Below are 16,438 nucleotides of genomic sequence, written 5' to 3'. Positions count from 1 at the left end.
AACGCAATGTTAAAATTAGCACATTTTCACAAGACCTCATATCTCCCAGGCCTCCAAGCTGCATGACAGCAATGACATTTACTTTAACTGACTTTTCTCAAAGGACTGAAAAGAAATAATATTAGAGGAAATGCTACACCTTGATGGTTCTCTATGTTGGTTGGTAGTGTTAGCACCTGGGAAAGCCCCATTATTCCCAAAGCACTATGTATAGACTGTGGGATCAAGAGCCAGTATAACACTTCTAGAAGGCAGGATCCCTAACCTTCTCCCAGTCACCAAGCTCTTAATGCTATTTTCTTGGCTGTTTCAATTTCAGTCTGTCTATTCTCTTCTCTTTGGCTCTATCTGTTGCTCAAATTCAAGTAAGTTTCTGCTTAGCTGCTTTTGAAACATCATCAGTTTTCATTCCTAAATCCAAGGTGATAAATTATACACAAATATAATAATACATTTATGAAGGGCTGGCAGTGTTCATTTATCTCTGCTTCCACGCGCCCCTTATGCACTTTTATCCAGATAATTATTTAATTTCCTCAATATTTCTTCAAAATTTGAGATAGACTCTCATTTTCTCTTTGCAATGAAAACTAAATTATGACATGCTCAATGAGCCTGTGTGGTTGAATTCAGCTATAAAATCAAGCCAGCAATTGCTCAGAGCAGATGAAGAAATTCTCTATTAATTCTAAAATGAGTTTTTACTTAACACAGACCACGGTTGAGAAAAACAAAATGATTTCTTCTCATGTACCTGATTTCATTGCCTGCCTAGCTTCTTTTTCCCTGAGTCTGGAACCTTCACCCACCTGGATGAATGGTCACATGGCCTGGTGGCTTAATCTTTTGAGTTTGCCCATTCCAAGAACAGGCTCAACTCTCTCACATTAAATGTGATCCAAAAGCCAGAGAGTGCGGTGAGGCCAAGCTCTATTTGTTGTGTTCTCTCCCTGCTTTGTAAAGATAACTCTGCCCTGATGCTGGGGTTTGCAGTTCAGTAAGGAAATGGCCCACTAACTTTTTCTCAATTTTCCAAGAATTTTAGAGATGACTGGCCCCCAGCAAAACAAAGAAGGCTGTTATCTCCCCTTCCTTTATTGTCCTGTCTATTTCATGGTGTATCGCCTCCACCACTCCAGGCATCCACTTTCAGCCTGGTTCAGCTAAGCTACGGAAAATATTTTAAATGGAATGGAGAAATGTAAAATTTGCCAGGAAAGTAAAGATTTGTTTAAATCTTAAAAATACACCTCTTCTTTTTAGTGTTTTTCCCTCTAGCTTCCTTCTTCTCCAGATAAATTGATTCAATTTTTTTTTCTTTTTTTTTGAGACAGAGTCTCACTTTGTCGCCCAGAGCTGGAGTGCAGTGGCACAATCTCTGCTCACTGCAACCTCCACCTCCTGGGTTTAAGCGATTCTCCTGCCTCAGCCTCCTGAGTAGCTTGGATTACAGGGGCCTGCTATCACACCTGGCTAATTTTTTTGTATTTTTAGTAGAGACGGGGTTTCACCATGTTGGCCAGGCTGGTCTTGAACTACTGACCTCAAGCAATCCACCCATCATGGCCTCCCAAAGTGCTGGGATTATAGGCATGACCCACCACACCCTGTTTGATTCCATTTTAAATCATTTTTCTGAGATCTTATTGTCATAAAATCTACTCTCTGAGAATCTACTGAGCCCAAGTGGCCATGTGTTACAATGGGATAAGGAAAACCAACGTTTTCCTTTATAAATCTGAACAAGTCTCCGTTCTTCTGAACTTCTTATTCTCATCTGTAAAATGGGCTCTTTTCTGGCTTATTTCACTGGGCCTTCATGAGGCGTCGTGAGAGAAAGCTGGGAATGCAGCAGCACCATATGGATGGCAAGCATGACTGGGGATTAATGTTCCCATGGATTCACTATGAACTTCAGAAAAAGCCCTTCTTCTCTTCCTCATTTAGTCACTTGTTTGCCAGGATCTACTTATTCTACAGGATTCTAACCTCTTTCATTCAGGAAGCTTTTTTTCTTTTTTTAGAGAAAGGTCCTGTTATGTTGCCCAGGCTGGCCTTGAACTCCCTAACTCAAGAGATCTGCCTGTCTCAGCCTCCGGAGAAGCTGGGGCTTACAGACATGCGCCACTGTGCCTGGCTCAGAAAACTTTTCTTCTAAGACACACACCATTAAGCTTCCAAATTATTAATCTAGTCATTTCTCTTTTGGCTTTTTTTTTCCTTTCATATGCTTCCCAACTCCTCCCATATCTTCTTTCTCTGCAGTGTTTTTTGTCATATTTCTTCACTGTCCACCATATCCCAGGCCTCATCACCATGGCAATGAATTCCTCCTCTAACCCATTATGTGTCTCCATCCCCTCAATCAAAACATGGAACTGGAGAAAAGTAGTTGCTTCTGTTTTCTCCGCTATAAATCTAGAGGATTTAGAACCCCTGGTTCAAAGTTAGAAGACCCTCTTGAGGTATCTAATCTCCCTAAACCTGGTCCTGGATCAGTTAATTAGAAAGAACAACTACAACTGTAAAAACTCCTAAGCAAGAGCAAGTTGAAACCTAATTCCCCCTGCCCCTCTCTCATCACAATCATCTACATGATCAACAACAAACATCTTCTGATGTGCTGGGCTATTAACAGTAACAACCAAGGATTTCCTCATTTCGTCTTGTTGAACTATGTCAGATAGGTCCTCAATCCTTTTGCACACTTTTTTGTTTTTTTAGTTTTATGGACTTTAATTTTTGGGACAGGCTTTTCCACTCATGTGGCCACTGAGTCGAAAGAACCAATTCAAAAATACCAGGATCATTCTCTTTTTGCAAATTTACAAAACCCAGAAAAAATATTCCTATTCACTGGCAAAGCTTGAGAGACAGAATCCTAACAAACATTCACATCTCTCCAAACTCTCTTCATCACCTCCACCTGTGCAGTCAGCTCATGCCTGGCCATGGCAAATGGAAAACGCACCAATTTCCCTGTAAAATAGAGACCAAAAAACCACATTTGCTCAAATAATTAATTCAGTTTGGAGATTACATTTTTGTGTTTTATTTTGTTTTGTCTCTGAGTTAATTCAGAAAGTGGACTCAAACCTTCCTTTTGCCACAGGTAGATTTGGCCAGGTGGTTACCTAGAATCATCTTCTCTAATCTTCTAATTTTAGACATTTGCCAGAAGCAGCAAAGGGAATGTTGTATCTTGTATCCTGAAAACAAATAAGAACATTTCTAAAATGGGTTTTGCACAAAAGCGCTGGTGTGTTCCAGGTTCTTTGTCTAGGCCAGTGGCTCTCAGCCAGAGATGGCTTTGCACCCAGAAGATATTTGACAATGTCTGGAGATAATTTTAGTTGTCATGCTGGGGAGTATTTCTGGCATCTATTGGACAGAGGCCAGAAATGCTGCTAAACATCCTACAAGGCACAGGACAGATGTCCACAACTATTTGGCCCAATATACCAAGTTTGAGAAAGCTGATTTAGGCCAATAAGAAGGTAAAAATGAGACAACCATCAAGGAGATTAATGATGAGAGATGAGCTAGAGGAAGAAATAGAACTAGGAGAGAACAGATTAGCCCAGCAACAGGCTAAATTCCTATTCTATGTACAAGCTGTGAAATAATTACCATTTCTCCCTTGATGATAGAGGATCTGATATCTCAAATTCAGAAAAATCAGATTTGAACCCCGAGGTTCATGCTTAGATTCCTTGAATGGCTCCTACCAGTAAGAGTAGCTAAATGCCATTGCTGGCATGATTGTAATTTCCTTAGATTATAGTTTATATAAAGAGTCACAACAGATCCGGCACAGTGGCTCATGCCAATAATCCCAGCACTTTGGGAGGCCAAGGCTGGCGGGTCGCTTGAGGTCAGGTGTTTGAGACTAGCCTGGCTAACATGGCAAAATCCTGTCTCTACTAAAAAAAATACAAAAATTAGCCGGGCGTGGTGGCACACACCTGTAATCCCAGCTCTTGGGAGGCTGAGGCATGAGAATCGCTTGAACCCAGGAGGCGGAGGTTGCAGTGAACTGAGATCATGCTACTGCACTCCAGCCTGAGCAACAGAGCAAGTCTGTCTCAAATAATAATAATAAATTCTTACCAATATTATTGAAGAACTTGCAATGAACTGCTAGACTGAGGATAGACAACTGATCTAGCTTCAGCTTTCATATGTGTCTTTCTTAGGACTGAACAAACTATCTTCTAGACATGTAATTTGGCACTTTATGTAGAAAGGACTTTTTAGTAGAAAATAGTTACAATGGATTGGGTCAGTTTACTACCTTCCTTGGGCCAAGCAAACTCATGGATTCCTCTGCCTCAGACTTCCAGGAGAATAACATCAAGGAATTGGTGAAATCCTGGATGATGTCACCAGTTGGACTTGTATTCATAGTCATTCATGAAACAGTAAGCAACTATTGAGTGTCAGGCATTCCGCTAAAAGCTGAGTGTCCGGGAAGTTCTGTCCCTCCCACCCTCCCTAATGGATCTGCCACTCTCTCTGCAGGTCCTGGGAAATAAGAACATGCCTTCTGAAGTTCATTCATGTTTGCCCCTGAGTTTGTTTTCTTCATCCCCAATCCCATTCCCCATCCTAACTATTTTAGTTTGTTTAACATGAAGCCCTTTGCTTGTATACATTCTTATAAAATGCATACTGTTTTGTGTGCAAATGTTTTTGTAGTATAGGTCTCATCTGTTTGTTTTTCACTTAGTACTATGTTTTTCAGATCCTCCCAAATTCCCTCTTGTAAATCTTGTCTACTGCCCCAATTGCTTCTAGCTGCTGCGTACTCCAGGATGTCTTATATCTCACTTACATACTGTCCCAATTGCCTCCACCTCCCTCCAGAGACCCTGGGGACCTCCCTCCAGAGACCCTAGGGACCCATAGAAGAGTTTCTTTGGGGTGTAGACCCACGAACAGGTTGACCTCCAGAAGTGTCCTTGCATCTCTACATCCCTTTCCCCAACCCCAAGCTTGGCATCGCCTCACTATCTGTTTTTTCCAGTCTGAAAAATGTAAAGGGATGCCTAATTGTTGTTTAATTGACATTTATCTCACTACTAATGCCATTAAGCATCTCTTCATGTGCCTGTGCATCCTTTTAGGAACTCTTCTTCTGAAAATTGCCTTTTCAACTTCTTTGCTTTTTTATCTAATGGAGTTTCTATACTTTTCTTATTCATTTTCAGGAGTCCCTTCTTTTTCTAGACTAATAATAGACCCTTGTTTGTTTCAGACATTGTGGTGGTCTTTTCTGATCCTTTGTGTGTCTATTAAAAGTATCCATGGTATTTGTTGAATAGAAATCCTTAATTTAATATAATCAAATTCATCAATTTTTTTGTTTTATGCTTTTGAAGTTTTGTATGAGAAATCCTTCCCCATCCCTCTCTCATGATATTCTCCTACATTTTTTGTCCTATTTCCTTTACAGTGTTAAGTAGGGATAAGTTCTGTTTTTTTTTTTTCTCCATAGAGTGAGCCAATTATCCCCCCATCTACTAAACAACCTTTCATAAGTTCTACATATTTTTTGCGAATTAGATACACTTGTATGAAACAAACAGCATCTGAAAGAGGGGAGAAAGAGGGTGATATGAGAGGAAGAAAAGAAATAAAACTCCAGCTCCTCCCCACTAAATACTAACTTCCTTCCAAATGCCTGCCCTCCTGCTACCTGTGAGTGGTGACGTTTCCCCTTTCAGAGCTTGGGGCATAGCACTCATTTGCACAAAAGCTGACTAAAAATAGGCCAACTCTTGTATCAGACTAAACTGCAAGAGTAAAGCCTGCTACTTAAGGAGCTGTTGCTTAAGGAGAAACAGAGATGATAGTTCTGGATCCTTCAACACTCAGAAGAAGGCAGGAGCAAATCCAGAGAGGTGGAGTCCGCAATCAAATTCTATTTAGAGCCTGGGATCAGCAAAGGTGGAGGCTTACACCAAATGGCCAGCATCTCTTGTTCTTACTTGCTGAGGTCTGCTCTGAGCCTACAGTCTAAGTCTTTACTCCCCTTTACACCTCAAAGATGGGTGAATACTGAGTGTTTACTGCCCTCTTTGGCTCTATCCTTAGAAATCAGCTGCCATGCTTGGATGGTTGCAGATGGGTTCAGAAGTGAATGAATCTCATTTTTTTTTATTCCCCAAGGAACAAAACTTTCTGGAAGTGGCAGCATCTTCAATTCTAATGATAAGCTTGGTATTAATCCACATGGTTACTGGACCCTACTGACTCCAAAGGAAAAGCACAACCAAGATTAGAAAACACTTTCAATCAGTCATTTTTTCCAAATAAAAATGGAATCCGATTACTTTCATAACTAAACAATGGAGGAAGACAGGCAGATTTCTGTCACATTCATTCACCTCTCTTCAACATGGTTTTGCTCCCCCTGGCCCTGATGCAGAGGCTATGTGCCCCGATACTCTGCAGGGAAAAAGGTTTAGCTGGTGAGGGGCCGGGTGGGACAATGCCCTTCTCATCGGTACAGTGGAAATGAGACATGTGACCACTTGCCTTAGAAGGCAGCCAGGCCTTTCCACTGGGATGTAAGCTCTATTCACTGGCTTTTTCAACCAGTGCATCTCCAGTGATTAGAAAAGTGTCTGACCATATAAAAAAAAAAAAAAATAGGTGCATAGAAGCTTGAAGGAAAGAAAAAAATAAATAAATAAAACCAAATCAGATCTAGATCCAAAGTTAGTAGACCTGAAAATCTCAATCAAGTGTAACCACAAACTTAGCTGTGTGATCTCAGTCAAGTTACTTGAATACTCTGGACTTCTTTTGCTCATCTCTAAATGAATGGTTAGACTAAGTGATTTAAAATCCCTCTCAAGGCCAGTCACGGTAGCTCATGCCTGTAATCCCAACACTTTGGGAGGCCAAGACTGGTGGTTCACTTGAGGTCAGGAGTTTGAGACCATCCTGGCCAACATGGCGAAACCCCATCTCTACTAAAAATACAAAAAATTAGCCGAGCATGGTGACAGGCGCCTGTAATCCCAGCTACTCGGGAGGCTGAGGCAGGAGAATCACTTGAACCTGGGGGGCGGAGGTTGCAGTGAGCCGAGATCATGCCACTGCACTCCAGCCTGGATGACAGAGCGAGACTCCATCCCAAATAAATAAATAAATAAATAAATAAATAAATAAATAAATCCTTCTCAAATGCCGGTTCCAGTAACATCTCTGGAGATTCTATACCTGGGGGAGGAAGAAAGAGACAGTTGTGATGAACATTAGAAAATTGACCTAAATGGTGAAAGAAAAAGGAAAGTGAGGTCAGGAAAGGGAGGGTTAACAACTATTGGGTACTTACGATGTGCCTGGTGTTTTATATATATCACTTCAATCGGTCCTCACGACAGCTACAAAGCCCTATTACCCATTAAATAGGAGGAATATAGAAAAGCTAAATAACTTGCTACAGGTTACACAACAATTAAAATTTCAATCTGGGATTTGAACACAGGTCCCCTAGGCTCATTGCTGATTCTACTATTCCACACCGCATCCATAACAGTTAACTAGGTTAGGATAGAAAGTTATGTTTCCAGCACACAGCTGATGAACAGTCAATCACCAATCACTGTAACCACTCAACCACCTCTGCCAACTTATGCTTTGAGGTCCATGGAGGAACCTTGGGAAACCAACATTTATTGAACCTATTAGGTGGCAGTTACTGCAGTAAGTGCTGTCCATACCTTATCACATTTAATTCTCTTAACAAGCTGTGAAGTATCTCTATGCCCATTTTATAGGTAAGGAAACTGGGGTTTGGGGAAAAATCTTAGTGTTTCAGGGAGGCTTAACAAAAACTCAGTGAGCTCTAGCCCTTCCAAAAGCTTACCCATCAGTCTGCCCTTAGCCATCCTCTAGCAGATGTGTGGTAATATTATAATAAACCAGTACTGAACACTCTGCCAAATAACTAGAGCAAAATTTGTGCTCTAATTCAATTGGCCATCCCTTTTACCCTGGCATTTCATCCACCAGAAAAAATAAAAACCAAATATCATCAAACAAAAGAGGCCCCCATAGGTTCTTCAATTCTCATATTTATATAAATGCCATTGAAGTCCCAAGAAAAGTGCCAAATAAATTTAAGGCCCAAAACCAAATAGCTGCCGGAGTTGAATCTACGTTCTTCTAATAGTTAACTGTAAATAAAAATGTAAATTGAATAAATTACATGTATTACAATCAGCAATGATTTATCAATTATACTAAAAATACTATTTTAAAAAATAGCTAAACAATTAGCTATTTGCCAGTCAAATGCCCTGTCAAATGGCCAGTCAAATGGCCTGGAAAAATAAAATAGCATTAAACATAATACTAGCAAAAGAAAGTGGAGTTTGTGTCATAATCAAAACCCAATACTGTACTTATATGCCTAACAACACTACTCCCAGCGGAACCATAACTAAAGCATTACAGAATCTGTCCCATCAAATAAGCTAGCCAAAAATTCTGAACTAAACAATCCCTTCACAAATTTAATAAAAAATTGGTTCAGTAAATAAAAAAAAAACCATAACTAAAGCATTACAGAATCTTACTGTCCTATCAAATAAGCTAGCCAAAAATTCTGAACTAAACAATCCCTTCACAAATTTAATAAAAAATTGGTTCAGTAAATAAAAAAAACTTAGGTCCTCAATCCTCATCTCTCTAGCCATTAAAATAGTTACTTATTCTCATAAAATACTGCATCATACCCTGTGCCCAAAAATTAATACAAAAACTTATGAAAACAACTCTCACTAAAACCTCTTAAAATCCTCCTCCCCCTAATTCAAATAAACTTCTCCTTCTAAAAGACCAAGTAAGACAACAGAGCCAAATGATGCTAAAAGACATTTTTTTTTAAGTTATAACAATTACTTATCACATTTAATTCTCTTAACGAGCTGTGAAGTATCTCTATGCCCATTTTATAGGTAAGGAAACTGGGGTTTGGGGAAATAAACTACCGTACCCATGTCACAGAGCTGATAATTAGCAGAGTTGGGTTTCAAAATCAGGCCTGCACATAAACCATGAGGCAAATATGTGACTTCCCTGAAGGATAGCCCAACCCTAGAGCTTATTTATAAATACATTCCCTGCAGTTGTACCTGCTCCCCTCCTGCTCCCTTGCTTCCCTGGCAACAACTTAAACTCTTGGGTATAATATGGGATTGTACTTTGTCATTAGTCAAAGCTAGTTTGGGTGCCTGAAACACATCTGAAGATCCAACGCAAGACCAGCAATTCCTTCTTCTTTGTACACATGTGAGGTTTTTAGGTCCTGGAACCATGCTTCAGAACACTGAAATTACATTAAATGTGTGGTGGCCTATGTGAATTCAACTCTGTGAGTTTGGCGAAGAAAAGAGAAGCACCTGTATACGTGTAGAAAGAAAAGACCATTCTCCCTTCTCCCCTTCTCCCCAGGAAACAGATGCCTAAGAATGAGTGGAAGATGGAAGATATAAAAATCCCACTCCCTCAGCCTCAATTCCAGTGTGCTAAGAGTGATCCTGGTGGTTAAAGGTACAACACTCGGATCTTTCAAAACAACTTGGCTCCTAAACACAAGCCAACAATCTCATCAGCTGCTCAACTGAAAAGCATTCTCCACGTTTTAGCATCCAGGCATGTGGAGTTCCTAAGAAATGCACTTTATTAATGCCCAACATGGTACCTTCCCAGGAGATTTTAATGGTAATTTTCACTCTACCAGTGTTCTCATGTGTGCTGACTTTAGGGCCCAACCTTCACATATGGTATTACTCACTCAAGGGTTTAAACTGGGGCATTCCAGAAGTACCAGTTTTCATGATGAAAAGTGGAACAGTAGAAATGCTTGAAACAATTTTACTGAATCTAGTTTTTGTCTTTTTTTTTACATTAAGCAAAATAATGTTTACTAACAAGTTCCTTAATTTAGCAGTCTGAAACACAATTAGATATACAATTTTGGTCTGCAGTGGGAAGGTGGCTGGTAGTCTGAATCTGATTTTCAGATAGCTCTGTTTTTTTGGCCAACATGCTCCAATTTACTGCAGTCTCCACCACTCCCTATTGTCCTACACTAGGCCTGCTTCACTCATTTGTTGCCTGCCTGGCCATCATAGGTATCTTGAGTTTGTACTTCTTTTACTAAAGCACCACTAGCTCCATGAAGACCTCAACCACTGTGAGTTCCATAAATGCACTCAGGGAACGAATAAGAAAATGCAGAAGTTAAAGTTCTCAGATCATCTTTCTGCTCACTTCTATAAACTTCCAGCAGCTCCATGCTATCACTCAGACATGTTAAACCTGCATGCTTTTCTCTTGTTGACCTGCCTCTCTGCGTGAAGTACACAGTCACGGTATTCACCCTGGCTGGATGACAGTGTAAATCATCCAACCTGCAGGGACTCCCAGCACCAACCAACCCTGCTTCACCAGGCCTCATTGGCAGCAGGCCTGGCAGAGATGTCAGATCCCAGACAACTCAGGAACAGCATGTCATTGCCATGCCAGTCCCACTCGGGAAACTCGAGCCTCTTCATTCAGGGTTGTATAGCCACAGCTGCTGTTCACGGTACCTGGCAGGCTGGTTGGCTCTTGCCACAGGCGGGGCAGCCAGGAGCCCTCCTGCTATTTCCATCCTTCAGCCTCAGGAGCCATCAGTCACTCCCAGGTCAGCTCCACAGCAATGGGCATGGAGCGCTGTGCAACAGAGAGCACCCCACAGAGAGAGGAGATGAAAAGATTTGGAATGGGTTTTTTTGGGGGGATGGGGGTACAGGGGTTTGAGATGGAGTCTCACTCTGTCATCCAGGCTGGTGTTCAGTGGCACAATCTCGTCTCACTGCAACCTCTGCCTCCTGGGCTCAAGTGATTCTCGTGCCTCGGCCCTCCGAGTAGCTGGGATTACAAGCATGCCCCACCACACCCGGCTAATTTTTGTATTTTTAGTAGAGACGGAGTTTCACCATGCTGGCCAGGCCACTCCTGGTCTCAAGTGATCTGCCCACCTTGGCCTCCCAAAGTGCTGGGATTACAGGCGTGCACCACTGTGCCCAGCCGGGGATATGGACTGTGTTAAAGCCAGCTTTACTCTCCTAAGGACAAAGGCAAGCCAGTAAGTGGAGGAAGAAGAAACAGCTAAGCCAGAGTTGGTAAATCCTGCTGGTGGGAGAGATGGCTAAGGACAAGATCAATCCCCCTCACTGCAGGGGAAATAAAACTTCTAAAATTTGTAAGTGTCCAAAAGTTGATAAAAGACTGGATGTCAGGCAAAACGTCAAATATAAGAGGCAAGAATACGCCCATGCTCTTGAGTTCTCTCCGTGATGGGCACTGGCTTTGTGTTTAGCCAACACAAAGTTTAGAGCCACTTTCCTCTGAATATTACAAGGGATACTCAGAGAGCCTGTGGAAGGAGCACTGAGGCATTTGAAAGCAAAGAGCAGAAAGCCAGGGTCAGAGTAGAAACGACCCTGTCCTTCAGCTGTCCCATCAAGGTCGATGGGGTCTGGCCCCCAGCCACCAGTGCAGTTCTCTGCAGCTGCCTCACCTCCAGTACCCAAGACTAAGGGAGTTGATGTCTCTCCCACACACAGTTTTTGCAAATCCCACTCTGTTGTTACCCCACTGAAACATGCAGCGTAGGGTGGGGCACAGTGGCTCACACCTGTAATCCCAACATTAAGAGGCCAAGGCAAGAGGATTGCTTGAGGCCAGGAGTTTGAGACCCACCTGGGCAACATAGTAAGACCCCATCTCCACAAAAAAAAAAAAAAAAAATTAAAAATTAACCAGGCATGCTGGCACGTGCCTATAGTCCCAGCTACTCAGAAAGCTAAGGCAGGAGGATGGCCTGAGCCTAGGAGGTCAAGGCGGCAGTGAGCTATGATCACGCCACTGTGCTCCAGCCTGGGTGACGAAGTGAGACTGTCTCCAAAAGACAAAACATAACAAAAACATGCAGTAAAAATCAGATACAAATATGTGTCCTAGGATTCAGAGCTGTTTAGAGTTGGCGGTGACATCTAAAACTGATACACACAATCCCCCTCCCTCAGGGCCTCCTAGAACCTAAAAGAGCAGATACAGTGTGGCATGGGCATCACTGCCGCCCTGCAGCCACAACACCTGCTGGCTAGGTACCAGCCAGGTATCTTTCCTACATATTTTTCAGCAGACAATGTGTACTTTCCATGGTCTGTGGTCCACAGTATACCAGGGGAGTAAGTTCTTCTTGTTTTTTGTTTGTTTGTTTTTCCTAGAGATGGATCTTGATGGATCTTGCTATGTTGCCCAGGCTGGCCTTGAACTCCTGGACTCAAGTGACCCTCCTACCTCAGCCTCTTGAGTAGCTGGGACTACTGGGATATGCCATTGTGCCTGGTTTATGAGCTCTGATTTTACATTCCACATATAAAACATATTTTTATATATGTTTTTATATATGTTTTATATATACATTCCACATAAAAAACATATTACATATTCCACATATAAAACCAAATTTCAAACAAGGCCTGGTCAACATTTGTGAAGAAGTGAGGTCTTTGAACATAAAAGTAAGAATATGAGCTTTGGGCCAGGCACGGTGGCTCACGCCTGTAATCCCAACACTTTGGGAGGCCCAGGTGGGTGGATCACCTGAGGTCAGGAGTTCGAGAACAGCCTGGCCAACATGGCAAAACCCCATCTCTACTAAAAATACCAAAAAAATTAGCCGGGCTTGGTGGCAGGTGCCTGTAATCCCAGCTACTCAGGAAGCTGAGGCAGGAGAATCACTTGAACCCAGGAGGCAGAGGTTGCAGTAAGCCAAGATTGCACCATGGCACTCCAGCCTGGGTGACAGAGCGAGACTCCGTCTCAAAAAAAAAAAAAAAAAAAAAAAATTAGAATATGAGCTTTGGACTTAGATTTCATGGGTTCAAATCTTGGATAGGCCACTTTTGGTGATAAGTTACTTAACCTTTCTGTGACTTGGTTTTCTCATGAATAAAATGGAGATAATAGTAATACCTATTTTTGTGGGTATTAATAAACTCATATTACACCGCTAGCCATATAGCATACACAATAAATACTTGCTATCATGTTTATATCATCATATTATTAAACAGTACGGTGATTAAGAGCTGAGGCACTGCTCTAGTCGGGCTCAAACACTTACTAGCTGTGAGACCTTGAGCAAGCTACCCAACATCCCTTAGCCTCAATTTCATCAACTACAAAATTGTGTTAATGCCAGAACCTTGTCAGATTGTTTGAAAAATTAAATGAAATTGTGAAGATAAAGCTATTAATACAGGGTCTGATGCAAAGTTATGACTCAATAATTATTAATTATTTTTAATATTAGTTAATAAAATGGGCCAAATTTTGGAGCAAAAGATTTGGGATTTTTTTTCCTCCCCTCCTCAGATTTCATAATTTTTAATGTTTCTTCCCTGAAAGTATATAAATGACTATTTTGCGAAGTCAAATATCTATGGACATTATTTCTGAAATCTCCTACCTTGGACCGATTTGATAAAAACAGCATGTAACAAACTCCACGTGGCAGAAGCAAAGGCCGAGGGAAGAACACAAGCGAGGGTTGCTCCACGCTGCCTTCAGGTGGCAGCACTTAGCGTGGCGCGCCTCAAAAAGCCCAGATGAAAGCCTCCACTTCAATCCGTCTGAAACCAAGGGTGGAAGCTATGTTCATCCCTGAGGGCGACTGGAGATTCTCAGATGCACTTGACATTGCCTCCAGGGAAGGAGGCTTGGGACATGGATGGACAGGGCTGGGGCGATCAGGGCTGCCCCTAACATATGCAGAGCCCCTGTATATGTAAATAATTTGAGTCATTCCAAATCAGTATGTTGAAAAAAACAAAACACTGCACCAGACCCAGGAGTGACCCATGCATCAGTCAGGTTCCTGCTGGAAGCAGGGCCTGCAGGAAACCCCATACGCCTTAGAGTGCCTTGTCCAGATGACATTACCAGCCCCACCAGTCCCAGGCACCAGGGAAGGACTTGAATATGAGAAACTTTAGAGGAAGATGCTTCAAAGCACAGAGGGGCTTTTGGACAGAAAAGGCCTTTCTTATGGGCAGGGGTTTTGCATCCCTGAGTCCAAGATAATACACAAGCACACACACTATAATTATTTCTTTAAGCTCTTGTTAATGTTTAAAATCCCTCCTAAATGGATTGCTTATCAAAGACAGAATCCAAGAAACTGGCAGCTGAGGGTCTTATCAGGCGGGGGAAATGGGCTGAGCACGGTGGCTCACGCCTGTAATCCCAGCACTTTGGGAGGCCGAGGCGGGTGGATCACCGGAGGTCAGGAGTTCGAGACCAGTTTGACAAACATGGAGAATCTCTTCAAATCAGTGGGGAATGTGGAATGGAGAGTCTCTTCATCTGCAGGACATCAAGGAATAGACCTCAGAGGCTGCTGATACCCACTGGCTCTCAGCTGGATGGAGTAAATGCATTCACAGTAGGTCTCCATGTCACTGACCTTCAGTTCTTAGAACCTTGGGGTGAGAAGGAAATTTTTGTGTCACCTGGTTCAGTGCCTTGTTGTGTGGTAGAATTCTCTCTACAGTCACCCTGCCAAGATTCACCCAGCTGGAATCCCTTTAGTGAAAGACAATTCACCCTTCCTGAGACAACACACTGTGTGCTGGGACATTACACTCTTTAGAGGCCTTCTCCATGTTGAGCGAAAAGCTGTCCTCTGACAGCCAGATCCCACTGGTTCTCATTCTGCCTCTGGGTCCACACCTAAGAAGTCCATCCTCCTGCCCGCTCAGGACCTGCCTCAAACATCTGAAGAGTATGATGCTTCTATACATGCCCTCAACACACACACACACACACACACACTTCGTTTCTTGAGACCAAACCTTGCCAAACCAAGAATCAAATTGTTCTTTACATCTGATGATCTTGAGTCCTTCCACTGTCCTGATCTGTCTCTACTGGCGGTGTCATAAATGGTCCTACTCAAATGTGCACCCAGAAGCAAGCACAATACTCCCCATATTTGGTGGGTGGGAAGTGGAATTTTTTTTTAACCAGTGCAAAGTAGAGCAACAAAATCAGCCTCCCTGTTAGGAACACTCAGCTTCTATCCATGTGGCCCACGATGCCAGGGGTCATGCCTGTTCTGTGGGCTGCTGTACCTCCCAGAACCTAGACCACTGTCTGGCACTGGGTAGACACTCAAGAAGTATTTGTTTAATATACATGAATGATATCTTGAAAGTATAAGTTCATTTTTGTTTTACCTTTTTGTAGTAGCAATTAGTGATTGTCGTTGCCAATAGTCAGGAGGAACTTTGGAATTTCATATCTGACATGACTCTGCAGGCTGGGCTATTGGCTACCTGTAGCAAAGTCTAGTAATTGTCTCCCAGTATCCATACTAGGGATGACAAATGACTACATTTGGGCAATAGAATGTGAGCAAAACGTGACAGGTGCAATCTGCAGATCATCTCCTGGAAGGAGAAGCTGTGGCGCTCCCTTTCTGCATTCCTGCTGTCTGGGAGATGGGTGACTGGAGCAATCTTGGAAGCCATGTGTTGAGGATGAGAGGAGCCACCCCCTGACTCTGGACCTGTTTCATGACTTGTGTGACACTGGATTTGGGAGTCCCTTTGTTACAGCATTTCAGCTGGTATCCTAACTAATACAACAACATATCCTGGAATTTTATCTCAGGACCTCTTCATAGTATCAGCCCTCTCTCCCATATTACCGTTTAGTAATATTCCAGATCCTGTTACTGCCAGTACCATAATCACAAGGTCTCTGAGCAACAACGACAATTCCAAGGAGTAACCTTAGGCTTACTGTTGTCAATCAACATTCGACACTCTTGACCGGGCTTAGTGGCTCACACCTGTAATCCCAGCATTTTGGGAGGCCAAGGTGGGCAGATCATTTGAGGTCAACTAGCCAACATGGTGAAACCCCGTCTCTACTGAAAATACAAAAGTTAGCTGGGCGTGGTGGTGCACGCCTGTAATCCCAGCTACTCAGGAGGCTGAGGCACAAGAATCTCTTGAACCTGGGAGGTGGAGGTTGCAGTGAGCCAAGATCACACCACTGTACTCCAGCCTACACTTTAAAAACTCCAAGGCAAAAATATCTGGACAATAGTTGAAAATGAAATTTAATTAAAATATTGAAAGTGTTATTATAAGAAGAAATCATCAAATAAAGACAGAGATGCCAACTTATTTTCTCCTCAAGGTCACCACCAGCGACAGCTTTGCCTTTGATCCTGTTGTTTTCTTTTACCTATTTATGGTGCACCTACTAGTCTCACAGCAACCATGAAGTGTTGGTCATTATTATTTACAGATGAAGAGTCTGAGGGGGCCGGGCTCAGTGGCTCATGCCTGTAATC

The 16,438-nt window shown here is 42.4% G+C and overlaps 1 protein-coding gene across 1 annotated transcript in view; it reads left to right on the top strand.

The window, feature by feature from the left end:
- The window catches only part of BEST3 (bestrophin 3), a 55,825-nt gene extending 46,077 nt beyond the window's left edge, over positions 1-9,748 (top strand). Inside the window, exon 10 of the mRNA XM_054445022.1 lies at positions 9,469-9,748. Coding sequence (XP_054300997.1) covers positions 9,469-9,565 — 97 coding nt within the window. The 3' untranslated portion in view covers positions 9,566-9,748. The remainder of the gene's footprint in view (positions 1-9,468) is intronic.
- Positions 9,749-16,438: the final 6,690 nt, after the last annotated feature.

The sequence above is a fragment of the Pongo pygmaeus genome, chromosome 10 (assembly GCF_028885625.2).
Source record: "Pongo pygmaeus isolate AG05252 chromosome 10, NHGRI_mPonPyg2-v2.0_pri, whole genome shotgun sequence".
Classification (NCBI taxonomy): Eukaryota; Metazoa; Chordata; class Mammalia; order Primates; family Hominidae; genus Pongo; species Pongo pygmaeus.
The sequence above is the reverse complement of the archived record's forward strand: the minus strand, read 5'-3'. Positions and strand labels throughout refer to the sequence as shown.